The sequence below is a fragment of the Danio rerio genome, chromosome 21 (genome assembly GCF_049306965.1).
Source record: "Danio rerio strain Tuebingen ecotype United States chromosome 21, GRCz12tu, whole genome shotgun sequence".
Taxonomy (NCBI): domain Eukaryota; kingdom Metazoa; phylum Chordata; class Actinopteri; order Cypriniformes; family Danionidae; genus Danio; species Danio rerio.
In genome coordinates, this window is record NC_133196.1 from 2,502,501 (window position 1) to 2,525,000 (window position 22,500).

A 22,500-nucleotide genomic window follows, 5' to 3' on the forward strand; every position below is an offset into this window, starting at 1 on the left:
TGAGGGTGTGACCAATCAAAGAGGTGTAAAAGAACCAGACAAGGATCAGAAAGCGAGCTGGATGTTTATATTTTTTTATATTATTTGCTAAATGCTCGTTTTGTTTGTTTGCTTTACTGATAGAGCACATTTAAAAACAACAGATGTTGACCAAAGTGCTTTACAAAACGACCAGCATACAAAATCTATACCTATACATAAAAATTAAGCAAAATATATAAAACAGATTAAAATTAATTAATTAAAATCAAAGGCAAGAGACAGAAGGTGATTTTTTAGATGAGACTTAAAAGCACCAAGTGAAGAACATGACCGGATCTGTAAAGGCAGACCATTCCACAGTCGGGGGGCTGCAGCAGAAAAAGCCCCGTCACCTCTTGATTTCAACCGTGTTTTGGGGACAACTAGCTGAAACGTGTTTTCAGACCTGATTGGCCTCAATGAAGTGTGCCAGTGAAGAAGCTCAGAGATGTGAATAGGTGCCAGACCATTCAAACTTTTAAGAACAAGTAGCAATAACTTATATTGAATCCTAAATTGGACTGGGAGCCAGTGAAGAGATGATAAAACTGGTGAGATACTAGAAAAAAAAATTTGTCCCAGTTAAAAGCCTAGCAGCTGGATTTTGACCCAGCTGCAGTCGTGCTATTGATGCCTGTGAAACTCCTGAATACAGAGAGTTACAGTAGTCCAGTCTGGACATAATAAAAACATTAATGATAGTTTCCAGCTCTTTAAAAGACAGAAAAGGCTTCAATTTGGCAATGTTCCTTAATTGATAGAAACCACTTTTGACGACTGAGTTTATTTGCTTGTCGAACTTCAACTCAAAAGTAACTCCAAGATTTTTTACGTGACTGTGGACCTTAGGCTTGATCGAACCTAATTAATTAATTGCAGATAATCAGACACTCGGAGGACCAAACACTAGTCCTTCAGTTTTTGATTTATTCAAGTGTAAGAAATTACCAGCCAGCCATTCCTTAATCTCGTTAAAACAGGTGAAAAAGCACTGTAAAACAGAACTTTCTCCCATTTTTATGGTCAAGTAAAGCTGAGTTTTATCAGCATAGAGAGTTGTTTAAAGGGCCACCCCCCTCTTTCGGTTAGTCTACTTCAGAATTTTTTGATAAATGATAAATGGGCGGAGCTCCACGAGCATCGGGCAGGAGTGGGCGTGGCCAGCAGGGGAGAACGTGAGCGAACAACTGTTGTTGTCAGTTAGCTCACAAAATGAGACACAAACCGTGAGGAGACGCATGAGTTTATAGTTTACAAAGTTAAAATGCAAAGAAATGAACAGTGATTTAATGCCCTGCTACATTTGTTATTCGTAATTTCATATACAGAGAACAACAACTTATATCATTATAAAGATAAGTGTGTTCATGTAAACACTATAAATGAGGATTCTCCCTCAATCCCCGTATCCAGCAGACTATTTTAACCATTAGCCCTGCTGGCAATCTGGAGGATTTAGGCAAACACAGCAGCACAGTGATGTGTCTGAATGTGAACGAACTCCTGATAAAAGACAGCATCCGCCATTCCAACACAATCTCACGGCAATTCGTAACTTTTTCATTTAGTGGCTAATTCGTATGAATTCATACGATCTAATTCGTACCATTTAGTACGATTTGCTTATCCCCCAATGATGATTGGGGTTAGGGGTGGGGTCAGGTGCCACACCTCCTTGTTAAAATCGTACAATTTCGTATTACTGAACTCGTACGAATTCGTACGAATTAGCCACTAAATTAGCCACTAATCATTTTAAACCCGGAAGCTGAAATTAGCTGACAAAAGCTCTAAATTATCCAGTTTTTTCCCACAATTAAAGCTGACAGGTGCTAACATTGTCTTAACTGATGCTCAACACACACAAATCTGTTAATATATAAAAAAAAAAGTTCTCCAGTGTGTCCTGAACCTTTAAAGGTGCAGTTTATATTTCTGACTGTTTGTATTAAATGACAGAATTGTATTACAAATAGTATATAAATATAAATATATTCATACATTTTAATACAAGAACTGCTGCTGTGAAGAAAATATAAAACTGTGTATGGAAACCACCGTCAATGCATCGTGATATCGAATTGAACCAAATCGATGGCATGATAATCGTAACCGAACCGTGAGACCCCTGATCACAGCTCTAATTAACGGCCATATTTTATTTTATTTTTTTTGCGCAAGAAGAGTCTCGAGTAAACGCAGCACGTTAACACCGATAACGGCCCACCACTAATCAAAACTACACTAAATCAACAAAAAAGATTGCATCAATAAATATAACAGATTCTGAATCAGCACTGCTCATTATTTTAACTGAAATGAGCAAAAGAGCAGATTTTTACTGCGTCGACAAATTAAATGACCACAAACGCATTTCCGTTGCAGCTCTTTTACCGTAAATGTCACTAATTTCTCTGGTTTTTGGCAACCTCGTTAGAAAGCTCATCAGGGTTTATTGGTGCTTTGCATTATCGAGGCTTTATTAAGCTTTAGCGCCTGATTACCACCATTTTTATTCCGCTCCTTCATTCGGTGCTTATCCTGGAATTAGCAATTAAAATAAGCTTTTCATTAAAGAGGCTGCAAATGAATCAATGACGCTTAAAGGTGAGAATGAGCTAATCGAGACGCCGCGCTAATTAATGAGACCCCCAGACCTGCGCAAACCCTCCACGGAGAAACGCACAGATCCAGGATTAAACCTGCGGCAGATCAAACCCTGACTGACTGACAGAGAGAGCAACACACGACAGAGGAACGGGAAACATACATGTTGTGTTAGGACAGGAAGGAGGCTCAGGGGTTAGTACTGTTGCCTCACAGCAAGAAGGTCGCTGATTCGAGTCTCGGCTGTGCCAGTTGGTGTTTCTGTGTGGAGTTTGCATGTTTTCCCTGTGTTGACGTGGGTTTCCTACGGGTGCTCCGGTTTCCCCCACAGTCCAAACACATGCGCTATAGGGGAATAGATTAACTAAATTAGCCGTAGTGTATGAGTGTGTGTGTGTGTGTGTGAATAAGAGTGTATGTGTGTTTCCCAGTACTGAGTTGCAGCTGAAAGGGCATCCGCAGTGTAAAACATATGCTGGATAAGTTGGCGGTTTATTCCGCTGTGGCAACTCCTAATAAATAAAGGAACTAAGCCAAAGGAAAATGAAAGAATGAATGTTATGTTTATTATTTGTGCAAAAATGTAGATACATCATAATCATTGTGATCCAGTTTTATTAATGTTAACTAAAACAGTTATTTTTATACTGTATAAATTTTTTTACTAAAAAACATAGTAAGAACTGTTTTTTTTATTAACACTAAAAATAACACTAATATAAGAGAAAAAGCCTGAAATAAAATAAATAAATAAATAAAAAATAACTCCTGTATAAAATACCAAGATTATATTTTTTTTATCAAAATTCATTTTTTAAAGCAGGCATTAAAAGTTACTTAAAAAAAGAAAAATATAAGATGAAAAAACAGAAAAACATCTATAAATATATTTAAAATTCAACAATTAATTTATAATTCTACTTTTTTAGTAGTTGATATATATATATATATATATATATATATATATATATATATATATATATACACACACACACACACACACACACACACACACACACACACACACACACACACACACACACACACACATATACATATATATATATATATAAATAAATATATCTATACATATATATATATATATATATATATATATATATATATATATATATATATATATAAAAATATATCTACATATATATGTATATGTATTTATATACACACACACACATACATACATACATACATAGTACTCAGCTTAGAGTACAGGCCATTTTCTACATTTCTACATTACATTATTAAAATAATATTTTAGTCACCGAACATATTTAGAATTTAAAAGATAATTCAGTTCAAGCTAAGTATTGCAACAATACTAAAACCTACAACATTTCAACTCAATTTAACTAAATATAAATATATATGTATGTGTGTGTGTGTGTGTGTGTGTGTGTTTATATATATATATACACACACACAAACACACACACACACACACATATATATATATATATCCTTGATTTTTCGTCTTTTATTTAATTTTTATTTAATATTTTTCTCCAACATATAAATTTGGCTGTACTAGTTTTTGTACAGTTATCGTAAGTTATTTGTTAGAGAAGCTCCAGATTTGGCTTCAGTACTGACTGATCTAATCAGGGTCTCTGCAGGCTTCATAAAGTCAAATTTAAGACTTTAAGACCCTTTTAAGGCCATTATGAATACAATTTTAGACTTAAACAGGGCTAAACACTGAGGATTTTTTCTAATAGTTACTTCAGTAAGTAGTTTTTGTATTAATGAAAGATCATGTAAAGGGATGTGTTGCTTTAGAGAAACAGAGATGAGAAAAATACATTATAGCTAGCTTATAAATATTATAGATAGCTTCTCTATGTAATGTTTACCTCGTCTAGCTTTACGTACCAAAGTAGTAAACTAAAATATGTAAAACATCTGACCTGACTAGCTAATATACAACTAAAACGAACAAAAAAAGTGTTAAAGTGTCAGAGAGAGTGTCAGAAATGCACAATATTTAATAAAGATATGGAGTGATTGCAGGAAAGTGTCTGGTGCAAATGTGCAAAACGTGTCAGAGAGATAACAGAGTGTTTTCTACAGTTGGTTTGTCCAACCCACTCACATGTGAGTGTGAATACACGATGATTTGAGGTTGTGGTCATGTGACGGTAATTCAATCAACACAATCCTCCACTTTAATGTGATTTTGAGCTGATTTTGAGCATCTCCTCTGGTTTAGTGTTGATGAAGAGTGTGTGTCCTGCTGAACTCCTCAATTAACCTGATATTGACCAGTGACACTTAAGAGGAGAAACACACACACTCTCTCTCACTGCTCATCATGAATAAACACAAACCACACACCCCCGTCAGCAGCTAAACAGCTAAAACACATCATTCAGACACATGAAATCACTGAGGATAAACTGACTGAGAGACGGGAAGATGATTTACACGACGTCAGAAAACAACCACACCTGCTGCTGGATAACACACACACACACACATTTACACAAAGTCTCTCTCTCTCTTACTCCTTCACTTACACATAGTCTCTTTCTCTCTTGAGTTTAATGTAAACGCATGCATGGATTATATTATATTATATTATATTATATTATATTATATGAATGAATATATATCATTATATGAATGATGAGTGCGAGGACTGGGGGTTCGCTAGCTATTCAGCTGCCTAGGTCGCTCTATGGACGCGCCGGCCCTGAACAAACATCGTCACAACAGGAAATAAAAAAACTGCAACGGTGTTATTTGCGTAATTTATTTGTTTAACGCGTAAAATATTTCAAATTAATCATGTGCGTTAACGCGCTAATTTTGACAGCCCTAATATATATACATCATTTATTCAGTGGAAAGTATTCTTAGCGTAAACTATTGATAGCGCTTCACTATTTCCACATTATTTTATGTATATATGTATGTATGTTATATGTATATAAATTGTATATATTTTTTTTATTTGTAATTTATTTATTTATTTGATTTATTATTGGCAAATCAACAGAAACGTCTAATTCAAGTAACAAAAATGTACATATAAAGTCATCAGGAATATGCAGTTATTGTCAGATTTGTTCCTGCAGAAATAATGTAAAAGTTAATTCATCAAGACTCTTATTATGCTTCTCGTCCTGCATAATTTAGCAATGCATAAGCGGGAACGTGAACTCTGCTGTAGGTTATTCCATGCAAGAGGTGCTGCATGATTTAAAGCCTTTTTGCATACTTCAGTGCGCACCACTGGTACAGACAATAAATAAACTTCCTGAGAGCGAAGGCTGGAGCTAGAGACAGGCTTTTCATACCAATGAAAGTTTGCAGATATGAGAGAAGCAAACCTAAAATCATTTATAAACAAAGATATGTCAATGCTTGAGCCTACGAGAGGACAAAGCAGACCATCCTACCCGAGAGAGCGAGACAGAACGATGAGTGAGGGGTTTAAGATTTGTTATAAACCACAGCGTCTCTGAGAAGATGCATGCATATAAAGACATCTCCATAGTCCAATATAGACATACAAGTTGCAGCAACAAGCTTCAGCATCAAAAAAGGCAAGATTTAATTCTCAAATACAAGCCTAAAATCACCTTTAATGTGTGCGTGTGTGTTTTGGCGTGTGGGTGTTTGCGTGTGTGTTTGTGTAAACTCTGCTGACAGCTCGTCTCGCTGCTGTCGATAGAGCTTACGCTGTAAATGAGCTGAAGACGGAGGCTTTTTTGCGCCCGGGGCTGAGCAGCAGAGCATTGTGGGATTAGAGCGAGACGGAAGAAGCGCCCGAGGCCTGCTTTAATCAGCTGCTCATCCGTCCCTCCCGCCGTTTCGTTTCACACCCCAGGGGGATGATGGGAAGACCAGACACACACATCTGACCGAGGAGCTCCAGTGTATTGCTGCGTCCCAATTCGCATACTTATACTACATCCTAAAAAAGTACACTCAGTTGAAGTCAGTATTAGTAGCCCTCCTGAATTATTAGTCCGGGCGACATGGTGGAGTTTGCATGTTCTCCCCGTGCTGGCATGGGTTTCCTTCGGGTGCTCCGGTTTACCTCAGTCCAAACACATGCGCTATAGGGGAATTGATGAACTAAATTGGCTGTATTTTATGAGTGTGTGTGTGTGTGATAGAATGAGTAAGTATGGGTGTTTCCCAGTACAGGGTTGCAGCTGGAAGTGCATCCGCTGCATAAAACATATGCAGGATTAGTTGGCGGTTCATTCCACTGTGGTGACCTCTGATAAATAAGGAACAAATCCGAAGGAAAATAAATGAATGAAGAGAAATTGCATAAACATACAAAATACATAGGAAAATCCACTCAGTAATGGCATTTTTGCATAACTTCTGTCACTGTGATATTTCTGATAAAAAAAAAAGTCAATATAAAAATATTTTAAATTTTGAAACTTACTTTTAAATAAGTTTCAATATTCAATTTCAAGCATTTTATTTGATAAAAATTAAGTAATATTTTTGTAAAGATATTTGCAGATTATATATATATATATATATATATATATTTTTTTTTTTTTTTTTTTTTCCGCTGAGCGGTGCATTCGGTGTGTGATGCCCTTGACAAATATATTTAAAACACATTCATATACATTCATATTTTGTACGTTTTTTATTTGATTTATTATTTCACCTATTTTACATATTTTTTTATATATATTTTTAATATTATACTAATATTAATAATTATTATATTCAGTTAAGTGACACATTCCAATTACCACAGAGTGACAAATATATTTAAAACATTCATATTTTGCAAATTTTTTTATTTGTAATTATTATTATTATTATTTTCCCCTATCTTACAGATTTTTTATATCCTTTTTTACACATCAAAACTACTAATATTAATAATTATTACATTCAGCTCAGTGACATGATTTAGTTACCAAAGAGTGACAAAAATATTCAAATACATTTATATAGATTTATATTTTGTAAGTTTTTTTATTTGTTTTATTATTTGTTATTATTATTATTTTCCCCTATCTTACAGATTTTTAATACATCTTTTTTTAAACATCAAAACTACTATTAACAATTATTATATTCAGCTCAGTGACATGCTTTGGTTACCACAGAGAGACAGAAAATATTCAAATACATATATATTTTTAAATTTTATTTATTTGTTTTATTATTTATTTATTTAGAGATTTTTATGCATTATTAATTTTTTTAACAAGGTTGTTAAATATATTCGGCTCAGTGATAAAAATATTCAAATACATTTTATACATTCATTCATAATTTTGTAAATTTATTTATTACAATTATAATAATAATAATTATTATTATTATCATTATTATTACTATTAGTAGTAGTAGTAGTAGTAGTTATTATTATTTATTTTTATTTTTCCAGATTATAAGGTATTTTTTAACATTATGGTTGTCAGCTACTAATATTAATAATTATTTTAAAATTTTCCTTCGGCTTAGTCCCTTTATTCATCAGGGGTCGCCACAGTGGAATGAACCACCAACATATCCAGCATGTGTTTTACACAGCCGATGCCCTTTCAGCCACAACATAGTACTGGGAAACACCCACACACACACACATTCACACACACACCCATACACTACGACCAATTTAGTTAATCAATTCCCCTAAAGCGCATTTGTTTGGACTGTGAGGGAAACCGGAGCACCCTGAGGAAACCCACAACAACACGGGGAGAACATGCAAACTCCACACAGAAATGCCAACTGACTCAAACTAGCGACCTTTTTGCTGTGAGGCCACAGTGCTAACCACTGAGCCACTGTGTTGCACCTAATAAATATTATATTTAGCTAATTGATATTAGTCAATTTCCATTAATGTATTATTTTCCTTTCTGCTTTTAGCCGAATAAGGTGTGTGCAAATGCTGACGTGTGTGAGGTTTTTGCCGTGGTGAATGTGTGTGTAAAGGTCAGAAACAGCAGTGATGCACAGCGAACACGAGCAGCTCTGCAAATCAACAAATGACCTTTTCTTCAACACAAAGACCGAAAAAGCAGACACATGCCATCAAAAGTGCATTGTGGGGCTTTACAGCAAGTTTATGCTGGATTGTGTCATCACAAGCCGAAACGTCTGTCTTTGTTTTGGTATTTTAACTTGGCTTATGCCAGTTTAGCCAATTATATTCCAGCACCCCGGGTTGCCAGATGGTGTAAAACAGCGTAGTTCATTCATTCAGTCACAAAGGCTCTCGAAGTGCGTGTCTGTGACTGAAATGCGACCTCTGGTGGACAGTAGCAGACTCTGAAATGAGACGCAGATTCAGAGTTCCACATGAGGTGATTATTTTTTAGTAACTAATATAAATATTATGAGAGTAAACATTAGGTGAGCAGAATACATTGTAATCATGTGTCCTAACAACACGCTACATGAGGAGATACACAGTGATGAGCAATTTGGCTGTTTGCACCAGACGAAACACGACAGAAATGTAAATACAGCTATTCAGAAACACAGAATAGTGCACTCACTGCACTCCAGCCAAAGGCTAAGGTTTATAATCTGATTAATACACAATAAACCTGTTTAACATGATTAAATGTAGATGCTGAATCACTGATATATGTTGGCTTACACTCAGACACAGTTCTGAAGTTCAATTTCACATGGTTTATTCTATTCTCCAGATCTGAGGTGAAGTATCTGCTGCTGCTTTCAGTAGTATGGCAATAAATGTGATGTGAAATGGCACTCAGACTCACATCATTAGCATTTAACACTGAATAAAGCACATGAGCTGCACCTGAGCTGAGCATTTATCCTGTTGTTCAGCTGTGAGAAATAGAAGCCGCTTCTACAATATTAAGGAATTGGTTAGGATAAAAACTCCTTTTAATATGGAAAATATCCCTTCTATCATGTGCCGTTGTTTTTATTTGGAACACGACTTAAATTAGCCTTAAATCAGCCTTTAGGCTCGACAGTCAGGCACACTGCTGTTGGTGCCGTCAATCTGGCAACCTGCGCTTGCATGTGTTTTAAACCAGTCGTGCAATACCTAGTTTAACCACTAGGTGTCAAATTTAAAATACATCCAAAAATGAGAATTATGAAGTTTCTGAGTAGCAAAGTCTTTGAATCGTTCATGCCGGTCTTATCATGCACTCTCTTTTTTTTTAAATATATATATTTATAATTTATTTTTTGGACATTATTTTTATATTTTGTATAATTCAGTTATTTTCCTGCGGCTTAGTCCCTTTATTCATGAGGTGTCACCACAGCGGAATGAACCGCCAACTATTCCAGCATATGTTTAACACAGCGGATGCCCTTCCATCCACAACCCAGTACTGGAAAACACCCATACACACTCATTCACACACACACACACACACTACGACCAATTTAGTTCATCAGTTCCCTTATAGAGCATGTGCATGGACTGTAGAAGAAACCGGAGCACCCAGAGGAAACCAACACCAACATGGGGAGAACATGCAAACTCCACACAGAAATGCCAACTAGCCCAGCCAGGACTCGAACCAGCAACCTTTTTGCTGTGAGGCCACCGTGCTAACCACTGAGCCACCGTGCCACCCTCACCATATATTATGAAACGCAATTAACCTCAGTGTTTCTCCAATTAGAAAACAGAGCACCATTATTGAGGACTCATCCGGCATCGCACAGGTTTCTGTCCAATCAAAACCCTTAGGAGGTGTTTCACAAGCCTATGAAACATCAGCATCCAGCATCCTCCATTAACAAACTTCAATTAGTACAAAATGCAGCAGCCAGAGTTCTGACCAGGTCTAGAAAATATGATCATATCACCCCAATTTTATCCTCCTTACACTGGCTGCCTGTTAAGTTTCGTATTGAATTTAAAATATTACTTCTCACCTATAAAGCTCTAAATAATCGAGCTCCTGTTTATCTAACCAACCTTCTGTCTCGCTACAATCCAACTCGCTCTTTAAGATCTCAAAATTCAGGGCTTCTGGTAGTACCTAGAATAGCAAAATCAAGTAAAGGAGGTCGAGCCTTCTCTTTCATGGCTCCTACACTCTGGAATAGCCTTCCTGATAACGTCCGAGGCTCAGACACACTCTCCCAGTTCAAAACTAGATTAAAGACCTATCTGTTTAGTAAAGCATACACTCAATGCATCACCTAGCGGGTTCCACACTGGCTTCTGCATCTTGCTTATATACACTATGAACAGCAGCTACGCTAATTATTCTCTTTATTCTCTATTTTCACCTGGGGATACTCATCCCGAGGTCCTCAGATTATGCGGAGTCACTGATTGGATCCAAGACCAGCGACGTGATGATCCCAAGGTTTCCATATACGGGATCAGGCCATATCCTGAGCTGCTGCTGCGCTGATGGTCGTGGGGAGTGGAGAACATGAGTCTGATTCCAGCGACGCTCCAGGGACAGACGAGTCTTCGCTGAGGCCATCTTCCAGCCTCCACCGCGGTGACTGAAGCTCTGCACAAGACTTTTGGCCAGCAGAGAAATTAAAATGGTCGTGCCCAACTGAGTCTGGTTCTCTCAAAGTTTTTTTTCTTCACTCCCATCAGGTGAAGTTTTTTTTCCCTCTCCGCTGTCGCCACTGCCTCGCATGGTTCAGGATCGGTAGAGCTACGCATCGATGAATTTGCTCTTCAGTGTTTGAACTCTCAGTAATGATTAAATCACACTGAACTGAGCTAAACTGAACTGAACTGAACTTAAACACTAAAAACTGAACTACACTGTTCTAGTTACTATGACCATTTATGTGAAGCTGCTTTGACACAATCTACATTGTAAAAGCGCTGTACAAATAAAGCTGAATATTACAATGTGCTTAACGCTCATCAGCATCTTAAATGCTTGAAAGTTTGTAATATTTGGATGTAAATGTTTATGTATTTATTAAAGTATCTTTGAGATCAATTACAAAAAATGAATGAGCAGTGTGTTTGTTGGCAGGACAGTAAGTCAGACATTATTCCCTCTTCCATCTGCTGTCATCAGTCTCACACTATTGTTTTCCTCTTTCTGAAAGTCTTGATCACACCATCCTGGAGTTTGTCTTGTAATATTTCAGCTAACAGGATTGCAGAATGAGGATTTGTTGCACTCTCTCATTGACTGCCATCTCAGTTTACCAACTATGACGACTTCTGCTGCTGAGAAACACGGAAATGTGAAAAGAGTCCATAGGAAATACATCACAATGGAGAGAGAGAGAAAGCTGCTCAGCAATTCCTTAAAAACTATAAAGTATAAAAACAAAAGAACAGACAGCACACTTGAGAGCGCAATGATCTGCTCTTAGAGGTTGAGAACAAACCCTAAGCTGAATGTTTGAGGAACATCAATACAACACAAACACTGAAACAAGACCTGCGGGGGCCGGAGGAGGGACGATCGAACTCGGGTTTGGACCAAACAATCGAAGCCAGTGTGAAAACAGCCGCAGACACATTATATCTCGTGTGTGTGTGTGTGTGTTTTCACCTTCTCATCTGCTTTGATGAGCACCACGTCTGGAGCTTTTCTCTCGGCCAGATAGTTTGTGCTGGTAAACGAAACTGAATGTGTGTGTGTGTGTGATCAGAAGTGTAAAACAAAACATGTCCCATTGCAGAAACCCTGGAGTGAAATTCAAAGATTCATCATTCACCGAAGAATCTGCTGGAAACCTTTACTGTGGTTCCCACGACCGCATGTGTGTGTGTGTGTTTGTGTTATTTTCTGTGGGAAACTACATCAACATCCTTCTGTGAAGCATTATATGCTACTGGTATGTGCTGAAAGTGCTAAACACACTTCTAATGCCACTGTAAGGATAGATGGATGGGTGGATGGATGGATGGAAGAATGGATAGATCAGTGGATGGATGGAGCAGTGATGGATGGATGGATGGATGGATGGATGGATGGATGGATGAGTGGATGAGTGGATGAATGGATGAGTATATGAATAGATGGATGAGTGGATGGATGGATCAGTGGATAGATGAATGAGTGGATAAATTGATGGATATATCAGTGGAAGTATGGATCAATGGATGGATGAATGGATGGGTCAGTGGATGGATGGATGGATGGATGGATGGATGGATGGATGGATGGATGGATGGATGGATGGATGGATGGATGGATGGATGGATGGATGGATGGATGGATGGATGGATGGATGGATGGATGGATGGATGGATGGATAGGTGGATCAGATGGATGGCTGGATGGATGGATGGTTCAGTGGATGAATGGATGGAGGGATGGAGGGATCAGTGGATGGATGGATGAGTGGATAAATGGATGGATGGATGGATCTGTGGATGGATGGGTGTGTAGATGGCTGGATGGATGGACTGATTGATGGATGAACTAGTGATGGATGGATGGATAGATAGATAAATGGATGGATGGATGGATGGATGGATGGATGGATGGACGGACGGATGGATGGACAGATGGATGGATAAATTGATGGATCAGGTGGATGGCTGGCTGGCTGGCTGGCTGGATGGATGGATCAGTAGAGGGATAAGCGGATGGATCAGTGGATAAATAGATGGATGGATGGATCAGTGGATTGGTGGCTGGCTGGCTGGCTGGATGGATGGATGGATGGATGGATGGATGGATCAGTGGAAGGATAAGTGGATGGTTAAGTGGATGAATGGATGGATGGCTGGATGCCTGGCTGGATGGATGGCTGGATCAGTAGCGGGATAAGCGGATGGATCAGTGGATAAATAGATGGATGGATGGATGGATGGATGGATGGATGGATGGATGGATGGATGGATCAGTGGATGGATGGATGGATGGATGGATGGATGGATAAATTGATGGATCAGGTGGATGGCTGGCTGGCTGGCTGGCTGGCTGGCTGAGTGGAGGGATAAGTGGATGGATAAGTGGATGAATGGATGGATCAGTGGATGGATGGATGGATGGATGGATCAGTGGATGGATGGATCAGTGGATGGATGGATGGATGGATGGATCAGTGGATGGATGGATCAGTGGATGGATGGATGGATGGATGGATGGATAAAGGGATAAATGGATTGATGGATCAGCTGATGTATGGATTAATGGATAGATGGATTTGTGGATGGATCAGGTGGATGGACGGACGAATTAGTGATGAATGAATGGATCAAGTGGATAGATGAATCAGTGAATGGATGGATAAATGGATGGATCAAGCATATGGCTAGATAAATGGATCAGTGGATGTATGGATGGATCAGTGGATGGATAGATGGATGGATAAATGGATGGATCAATTAGAGGGCTGGATGGATGGATGGATCAGTGGATAGGTGAATCAGTTGATGTATGGATGTATAGATGGATCATCAGTGGATAAATGGATGGGTGGATGGACAAACGATTGGATGGATGGATGGATGGATGAATGGATGGGTGGGTGGGTGTATCGTTGGATGCATGGATCAGTGGGTGGATGGATGGATAGATAGATAGAATGATAGAACAATAGATTAACACTCATTTAAGAAAGTATGGATCAGTGTTGGACTTGCTCTTTCATTTCTCGTAGGCATTTAACACCAGCCTATATAAACTACTACTATAAGAAAAACAATAACGGAGGATAACATTATCTTCTGAGAACTGCCTGACCAATACATAGATGAATAGAACGATAGAACGACAGATAGAACGGTCCGTGGATGGATGCATGAATGGAGGGGTGGATAGGTGGAAGGGTGGATGGATGGATGGATGGAGCACTGTTTCTGTGATTAGTGCTGGTGTGCGATGCTGCAGTGTGTGTCCTTTACAGTGTAACACTTACGAGAGCTGACCGTGTCCACATACTGCGGCAGATACGGAGCCCACAGGTCAATGGTGTCCTTTCTGCCCGACTGACCCACACGCCTCAGTTCAGCCAACAGGAGAGCCTGAGCCGCCTCTCGAACCTGCAGCGCACACACACACACACATAGGGTTTTCATGTTTTATAGGGACCTCTGATAGCTGTATTGATGTTTCTACTGTACAGACTATATTCTCTCCCCAAACCAACCCTGACAGAACGCAACCTGCACCTTTACATTTGTCTTAATACTTCATTCTGTGTTTATTAGGCTTTGTCCTTATGGGGACCAAATAAAAGTAAAAAAAAGATTAAAAAATGACTTGCAAGAGATATTTGGTCTGAGTGATACATAACAGAACGCACACACGCACGCAGGCACGCACACACGCACGCAGGCACGCACACACACACACACACACACACACGCACACACACACGCACACACACACAAACGCACACACACACACACACACACACACACACACACACACACATACGCAAACACGCGCACACGCGCACACACACGCACACGCACACACACGCACACACGTGCACGCGCGCACGCACACACATGCACACACATGCACACACGCACGCACGCACACACGCACACGTCAGGTTTACAAACTGCAAAGCTGAAGCCCATAATAAAACACAGGACTGAAAGAAGCACTCAGGCCACCGACTGTGTGTCGTGTGTGTGTGTGTGCGTGTGTGTCTTTGTCCCGCGGGGTTAGCAGGTGCTAAAGCTGCACCATACGAATGAAAGCCAATGAGAGAAAGAGAGTATGTTTGTGTGTGTGTGTGTGTGTGTGTGTGTGTGTGTGTGTGTGTGTGTGTGTGTGTGTGTGAGAGAGAGAGAGAGAGAGAGAGTCGGACCCATGGAGAAAAAGGATTAAGGATGCTTAACAGAGCGTCTCTTTCTTTTCTTTCTCTGTCTGTCTTTCTTCATTTCTCTCTCAGTGTGGCGTACGACACCTCTGCGGTCACGGACATCACACACACACACACACACACACACACACACACACACTGATCAGGGGCACACAGAGAACAGCGCACACAACAAAGACCTGCAGTAAGGTAGAAATCAAACATACTGATTATATAGGACGCTCTGCTCAGGACAGAGACTACTGATTCCTTGTCATGGTGATCGGTTGATACTGAGTACTGATTCTGATGCTTCAAGCTTTATAATGTTTTAAGCACATGTGTTATGATGCTGAAGTGGAGATCTCTACTTAACTAAGAGAATAAATGAAGGATGCTGCATATAATTCCTTAAACACGTCTCTTATAAGTATTTAGTGTGGACTTACAATGATTGTATTACTAAACGAGTCATTTATTAAACCGATTCATTTGAATCAATGATTCGTTCAGGAAAGTAATTCAAGAACTTCATATATAATAATTGTGTGAACATTTTAAATGCATTTATGTAAGATGTATACAGTGTATGCGGGAGATTTGATAGCACTTCACTTTTTCCACAGTCGTTTATGTGACAGCCTTTTTCCAAAATGGATTAAATTCCTTTATTTCCTCAACATTCTACACACAATCTCCCATAATGCCACTGTGAAAATGTGTTTTTAAATTTGTTGCAAATTTATTAAAAATAAAAAACCTATAAAATCAGATGTGCATCAGTATTTACAGGCTTTGCTCAATACTTTGTTGATGCACCTTTGGCAGCGATTACAGCCTCGAGTCTTCCTGAATATGATGCACAAGCTTGGCACACCTGTCTTTGGGAATTTTTGCCCGTTCCTCTTTGCAGTACCCCTCAACCTCTATCAGGTTGGATGGGAAGCGGCAGTGTCCAGCCATTTTCAGATCTCTCCAGAGATGTTCAATAGGATTTAGGTCTGGGCTCTGGCTGGGCCACTCAAGCACATTCATCGAGTTGTTGTGAAGCCACTCCATTGATGTTTTGGCTGTGCTTTGGGTCATTGTCCTGCTGGAAGATGAACCGTCATGTTCACCGTGAGGTCGAGAGCACTCTTGTGCAGGTCTTTATTCAGGATGTCTCTGTACATTGCTGCATTCATCTTTCCCTCTATCCTGACTGGTCTTCCAGTTCCTGCTGCTGAAACACATCCACACAGCATGATGCCAACACCACCATGCTGCACTGTAGGGATGCTGTTAGCCTGGTGATGAGCGCTGCCTGCTTTTCTCCAAACGTAACGCCTGGCGTTCACTCCAAACAGTTCAGTTTGAGTCTCATCAGAGCAGAGAGTTTAGTTTCTGATGCTCTGGGAGTCCTTCAGATGCCTTTTGGCAAACTCCAGGCGGGGAGTGTCTCCCGTCTGGCCGCTCTACCATACAGATGCCTGATTGGTGGATTGCTGCACAGATGGTTGTCCTTCTGTAAGGTTCTCCTCTCTCCACAGAAGAACGCTGGAGGTCAGACAGAGTGACCATCGGGTTATTGATCACCTCCCTGACTAAGGCCCTTCTCCTCTGATCACTCAGCTTAGATGGCGGCCAGCTCTAGGAAGAGTCCTGGTGGTTAAACATCTTCCACTTACGGATGATGGAGGCCGCTGTGCTCATTGGAACTTTCAGAGCAGCAGAAATGTTTCTGTAACCTTCCCCAGCCTTGAGACAATCCTGTCTCAAAAGTCTGCAGACAATTCTTTTGTCTTCATGCTTGGTTCGTGCTTTGTCATGCACTGTCAACCCTGGGCCCTTATATAGACAGGTGTAGCCTTTTCAGATCATGTCCAATCAGCTGAATTGAGCACAGGTGATCTCCAATGAAGCTGCTGAAACATCTCAAGAATGATCAGTGGAGACAGAATGAACCTGAGCTCAATGTAGAGCTTCACGCCAAAGGCTGTCAATACTGATGCACATGTGATTTACAGCTTTTTTACTTTTAATAAATTTGCAACAATTTCAAAAACCCTTTTTTCACATTGTCAATACTTTCCGGATGCACCATGTGTGTGCGCATTTGGGTAATTTTTTTGCTTTATACTTTTGAATTGATGAATTGTGTTTTGCGTTTATGAACTGGAGTTGTGGATTTATGAATTGTGCTGTGCATTTATGAATTTTATGAATGCAATGTAACATTTTTGAGACTGATCTGGCTCCATACACTCACACATACAAACACAAACACACATCTGTAATTTCTGGCTTTAAATCTCAGGAACAGAGCTTTTAAAATGTCCTGCTATTTCAGAAAGTCCCCAGAATGTTTGATTTCTGCGTGAACTAACCCTTGAAGCCTGATATCAGTAAAGCAGATAGATGCCGTGAATGTGGTGCATACCTCCAGGCAGCGGTCCTGCCATCTGCGCGCCAGCATCTCCAGCAGAGGAGGCCTGAACTTATCCAAACCCAGCAGATCCGGGAGCATCACACAGTGCATAGCGGCCAGCTGACTCCATCCTGCAGGAACACACACACACACACACACACACACCAACAGAGTCAGAAGAGTCAATAACACACTCACAGAGCTCCCGAAGATCTCCTGACGGCAAACCTGCAAAAAACACACACTGATGAGGAAACATGAGGAGCGTCCATATATGAGGGATATATATGGAGGAGCTGCTGGAAAACCTCAAAGAAAATCATCTCATTTCTTTGTGGAACAAGATACACACTTACCTGCAAACACACACAGAGTACACACTTCACTACATTCCCAAAGACAGTATTACTGAATGAAGCGGAGTTAAAGATACTTTGAAGTGAGATAGTGGTGTTGTATTTGATCAGTTATCCCGGTGAATCACTTCACAAACTGAACTGAACAATTAATTTGAACATCTCTGACATCAATTTCAGACATCTGTTCATGATTCAATAACTTACTGATTCAAATGAATCTCCAGTAAATGATTCATTGATTCATACAGTATGATCCATACAGAGTGAGTCTCCAGCAAATAAACCACTGATTCAAACGATCTGTTCAGAGTGAGTCTCCTTTAAATGATTCACTGATTCAAATTATCCATATAGATTCAGTCTGCAGTAAATGCATCACTAATTCAAATTATTTGTTTAGAGTGAGTCTCCAGCAAATAAACCACTGATTCAAACGATTGGTTCAGAGTGAGTCTAAATTAAATGATTAACTGAATCAAATGATCCATACAGAGCGAGTCTCCATTAAATGATTAACTGATTCAAATGATAATTGCAGAATAAGACTCATTTCAATAATTCACTGATTCAAATTATCCATATAGAATCTGCAGTAAATGAAACACTAATTCAAATGATTTGTTTAGAGTGAGTCGCCATTAAATGATTAACTGATTCAAATTACTCATATAGAGTGAGTCTGCAGTAAATGAATCACTGATTCAAGTGATCTGTTCAGTCTCCATTAAATGATTATCGGATTCAAATGATCCATACAGAGCGAGTCTCCATTAAATGATTAACTGATTCTAATTATTTAAACAGAGCGAGTTCTCCAATACACGAATCACTGATTCAAAATATCTGCAAGGAGATAGTCTTCAGTAAAGGATTCACTGATTCAAGTGATTTGTTCACAGTGCGTCTCAATTAAATGAATAATTGATTCAAGTGATCAATTCATATTGAGACTCCATTAAATGATTCACTGATTTAAATAAATTCTTCAGAGTGAGTCTCTACTCAATGGTTCACTGATTCAAATAATCTTTTCAAAATGAGTTTCCAGGATATGATTCACTTACTCAAATAATCCATATAGAATGAGTCTCCTTTAAATAAAAAACTGATTTAAATGATCCATTCAGAGTCTGCATTAAATGTTTAACTGATTCAAATGAACTGTACAGAATGAGTCTCTATTAGATGATTAACTGATTCAAATGAACTGTACAAAGTGAGTCTCCATTGAATGATTCACTGATTCAAATGATCCGTTTAGAGTGAGTCTCTATTAAATGAGTCACTGATTCAAATGATCTGTTCAGAGTGCGTCTCCATTAAATTATTCACTGATTCAAATGATCTGTTCAGAGTGCGTCTCCATTAAATGATTCACTAATTCAAATGATCTGTTCAGAGTGAGTCTCCATTAAATTATTCACTAATTCAAATAATCTGTTCAGAGTGAGTCTCCATTAAATGATTCACTGATTCAAATAATCTGTTCAGAGTGAGTCTCCATTAAATGATTCACTGATTCAAATGATCTGTTCAGAGTGAGCCTCTATTAAATGATTCACTGATTCAAATGATCTGTTCAGAGTGAGTCTCCATTAAATTATTCACTGATTCAAATGATCTGTTCAGAGTGAGTCTCCATTAAATTATTCACTGATTCAAATGATCTGTTCAGAGTGAGTCTTCATTAAATGATTCACTAATTCAAATGATCTGTTCAGAGTGAGTCTCCATTAAATGATTCACTGATTCAAATTATCTGTTCAGAGTGAGTCTCCATTAAATGATTCACTGATTCAAATGATCTGTTCAGAGTGAGTCTCCATTAAATGATTCACTGATTCAAATGATCTGTTCAGAGTGAGTCTTCATTAAATGATTCACTAATTCAAATGATCTGTTCAGAGTGAGTCTCCATAAAATGATTAACTGATTCAAATGATTCGTTCAGAGTGAGTCTCCCAGTAAAAGATTCACAGATTAAAATGATCCATTCAGAGTAACCCATGGGCGAACAGGTCAAGCTCAGGTAAATGATTCACTGTTACGAATGATCCTTATGGATCCAGTATTTAAAGTGTGTGAGCATGTGTGTGTGTGTGTGTGTGTGTGTGTGCGTGTGTTTGTGTGTGTGTGTATTACACATGCAGTCCAAGACATAACCCACAAACAGAAAAACAGACAGAAAACAACTACAAGCACAAAGTACAGGAGAACAGGGTGAACTGAACCAAAACACACACACAGAACAAACACACGCACACACGCACACACACACACACACACACACACACACATACATACATACATACATACATACATACATACATACATACATACATACATACATACATACATACATACACACATACAGGCACTGAGAGCGCGAGGCAGAGAGATGAGCAGGAGAAGCAGCAGCTAAAGAATAAAAACAGAGAGAATGGGGGAGAGAGAGAGAGAGAGAGAGAGAGAGAGAGAGAGAGAGAGAGAGAGAGAGAGAGAGAGAGAGAGAGAGAGAGCTTGAGTCAGACTGAATACCTTCATTGACTGAGGGAGAATGAAACACTCCTGAAGCAGAAGACGGAGCAGCGGCGGCAGCTTGCAAAGAGAGGAGAAGATCCGTCAAACAGAAAGAAGAACAAAAGAAAGAAGAAAAAGAAGGAGAAAAGAGAAAAAAGAAGAATAAAAGAAAAAAGAAAGAAAAAAAGTAAAAAAAAAGAAAGAAAGAAAAAACTATGAAAGAGATTAACTAAAGTGAGAGAGAGAGAGAGAGAGAGAGAGAGAGAGAGAGAGAGAGAGGTAGAGAAGTCCTCCTCCAGCAGTGTTAGAGTAAAGCAGCAGTAGTAAAGTGCAAATAAACTGAACACATCAGAACACACATCACAGAAACACACAGATCAACAACATATAAACACACAACCCTCCACACTGACTGACGGATCATTATGCTGATTAGTCTGCATCACATATTCAACCTATTCAAGCACATAAGAATATTAAATAAATAAATAAATAAATAAATAATGTCCACTTTTCCAGAGATCTAAAACATCCACTGCACCTGTAAAAAAATCTCCTAGACTGAAAAGAGATCAAATCAGACATGATTTAAATGAAATAAATCAAGCAGCAGAGAAACTCCAACACACATTCATGAAGATCTACAGCTGTGAATGACTACAGTTCCCATGAGCCTCTGCAAGCAACAGCAAACAGTCTAATGGCTAAAGTAATCTTTAATGGCAGGTTTATGATATATATATACACACACACACACACACACAGTTGAAGTCAGAATTATTCGCCCCCTTCGAAATTTTTTCTTCTTTTTTAAATATTTTCAAATGATGTTTAACAGGGCAAGGAAATGTTCACAGTGTGTCTGATAATATTTTTTCTTCTGGAAAAAGTTTTATTTGTTTTATTTCGGCTAGAATAAAAGCAGTTTTACATTTTTAAATACCATTTTAAGGTCAATATTATTAGCCTCTTTAAGATATATATTTTTCCGATAGTCTACAGGACAAACCATCATTATACAATGACTTGCCTAATTACCCTAACCTGCCTAGTTACCCTAATTAACCTAGTTAAGTCTTTAAATGTCACTTTAAGCTGTATAGAAGTGTCTTGGAGAATATCTAGTCTAATATTATTTACTGTCATCATGGAAAAGAGAAATTAAATCAGTTATTAGAGATGAGTTATTAACACTATTATGTTTAGAAATGTGCTGAAAAATCTTCTCTCCTTTAAACAGAAATTGGGGGAAAAAATAAACAAGCAGTCTAATAATTCAGGGGGACTAATAATTCTGACTTCAACTGTATATACGCAAGATAAAGAAATAAGTAATTTGATTTAACAAAAATTGAAATCATAAATTGAAAATGTAAAGTAAAATAAAATATACAAAACTTCTGTTTTATAATTCTCATTTGCAGTTATTTTCTGAGTAAAACCAAAATATCTTATCTGTTTACACACGTATCTTTTACATTTTAATATATTTTTTCTGTAATTAACAGTTTTAATTATTTATGTTTTTTGTTTTATTTTTGGTAGTTCCATATTTTTGTCCCAAAAAAAATTACCCTAAAACAAATGAACTAAAACTAAATAAAAACGAATCCATTGATGCTGAAATGCAGAAAAAAACATGTTTATTTTTAAATAGAATAATAATTTCAGTTAAGCTTAAAATACTATTGCTAAAATATTAACATAAATAATAAAAATTAAATTAACAATAAAATCAATAAAAATGGCATAGATGCATTTAATAAAAACTAAGAACAAATATATATATATATATATTTACACTACCTGACAGAAGTACTGTGGTGGATCCAAAATAATAACTTGACTTCTAGTTGATCATTTAAAGTGTCA

At 38.2% G+C, this 22,500-nt stretch overlaps 1 protein-coding gene across 2 annotated transcripts in view; it reads right to left on the reverse strand.

Annotated features, from left to right (window-relative positions):
* The window catches only part of wdr7 (WD repeat domain 7), a 191,620-nt gene that overhangs the window by 85,411 nt on the left and 83,709 nt on the right, over positions 1 to 22,500 (reverse strand). The window contains exons 18-20 of one of the 2 annotated variants that reach the window (XM_073935610.1): positions 20,647 to 20,706; positions 17,762 to 17,880; positions 14,446 to 14,569 (exon numbers count right to left, since the gene is read on the reverse strand). In XM_073935610.1, coding sequence (XP_073791711.1) covers positions 14,446 to 14,569; positions 17,762 to 17,880; positions 20,647 to 20,706 — 303 coding nt within the window. The remainder of the gene's footprint in view (positions 1 to 14,445; positions 14,570 to 17,761; positions 17,881 to 20,646; positions 20,707 to 22,500) is intronic. The other variant, XM_073935611.1, reaches the window with a different exon arrangement.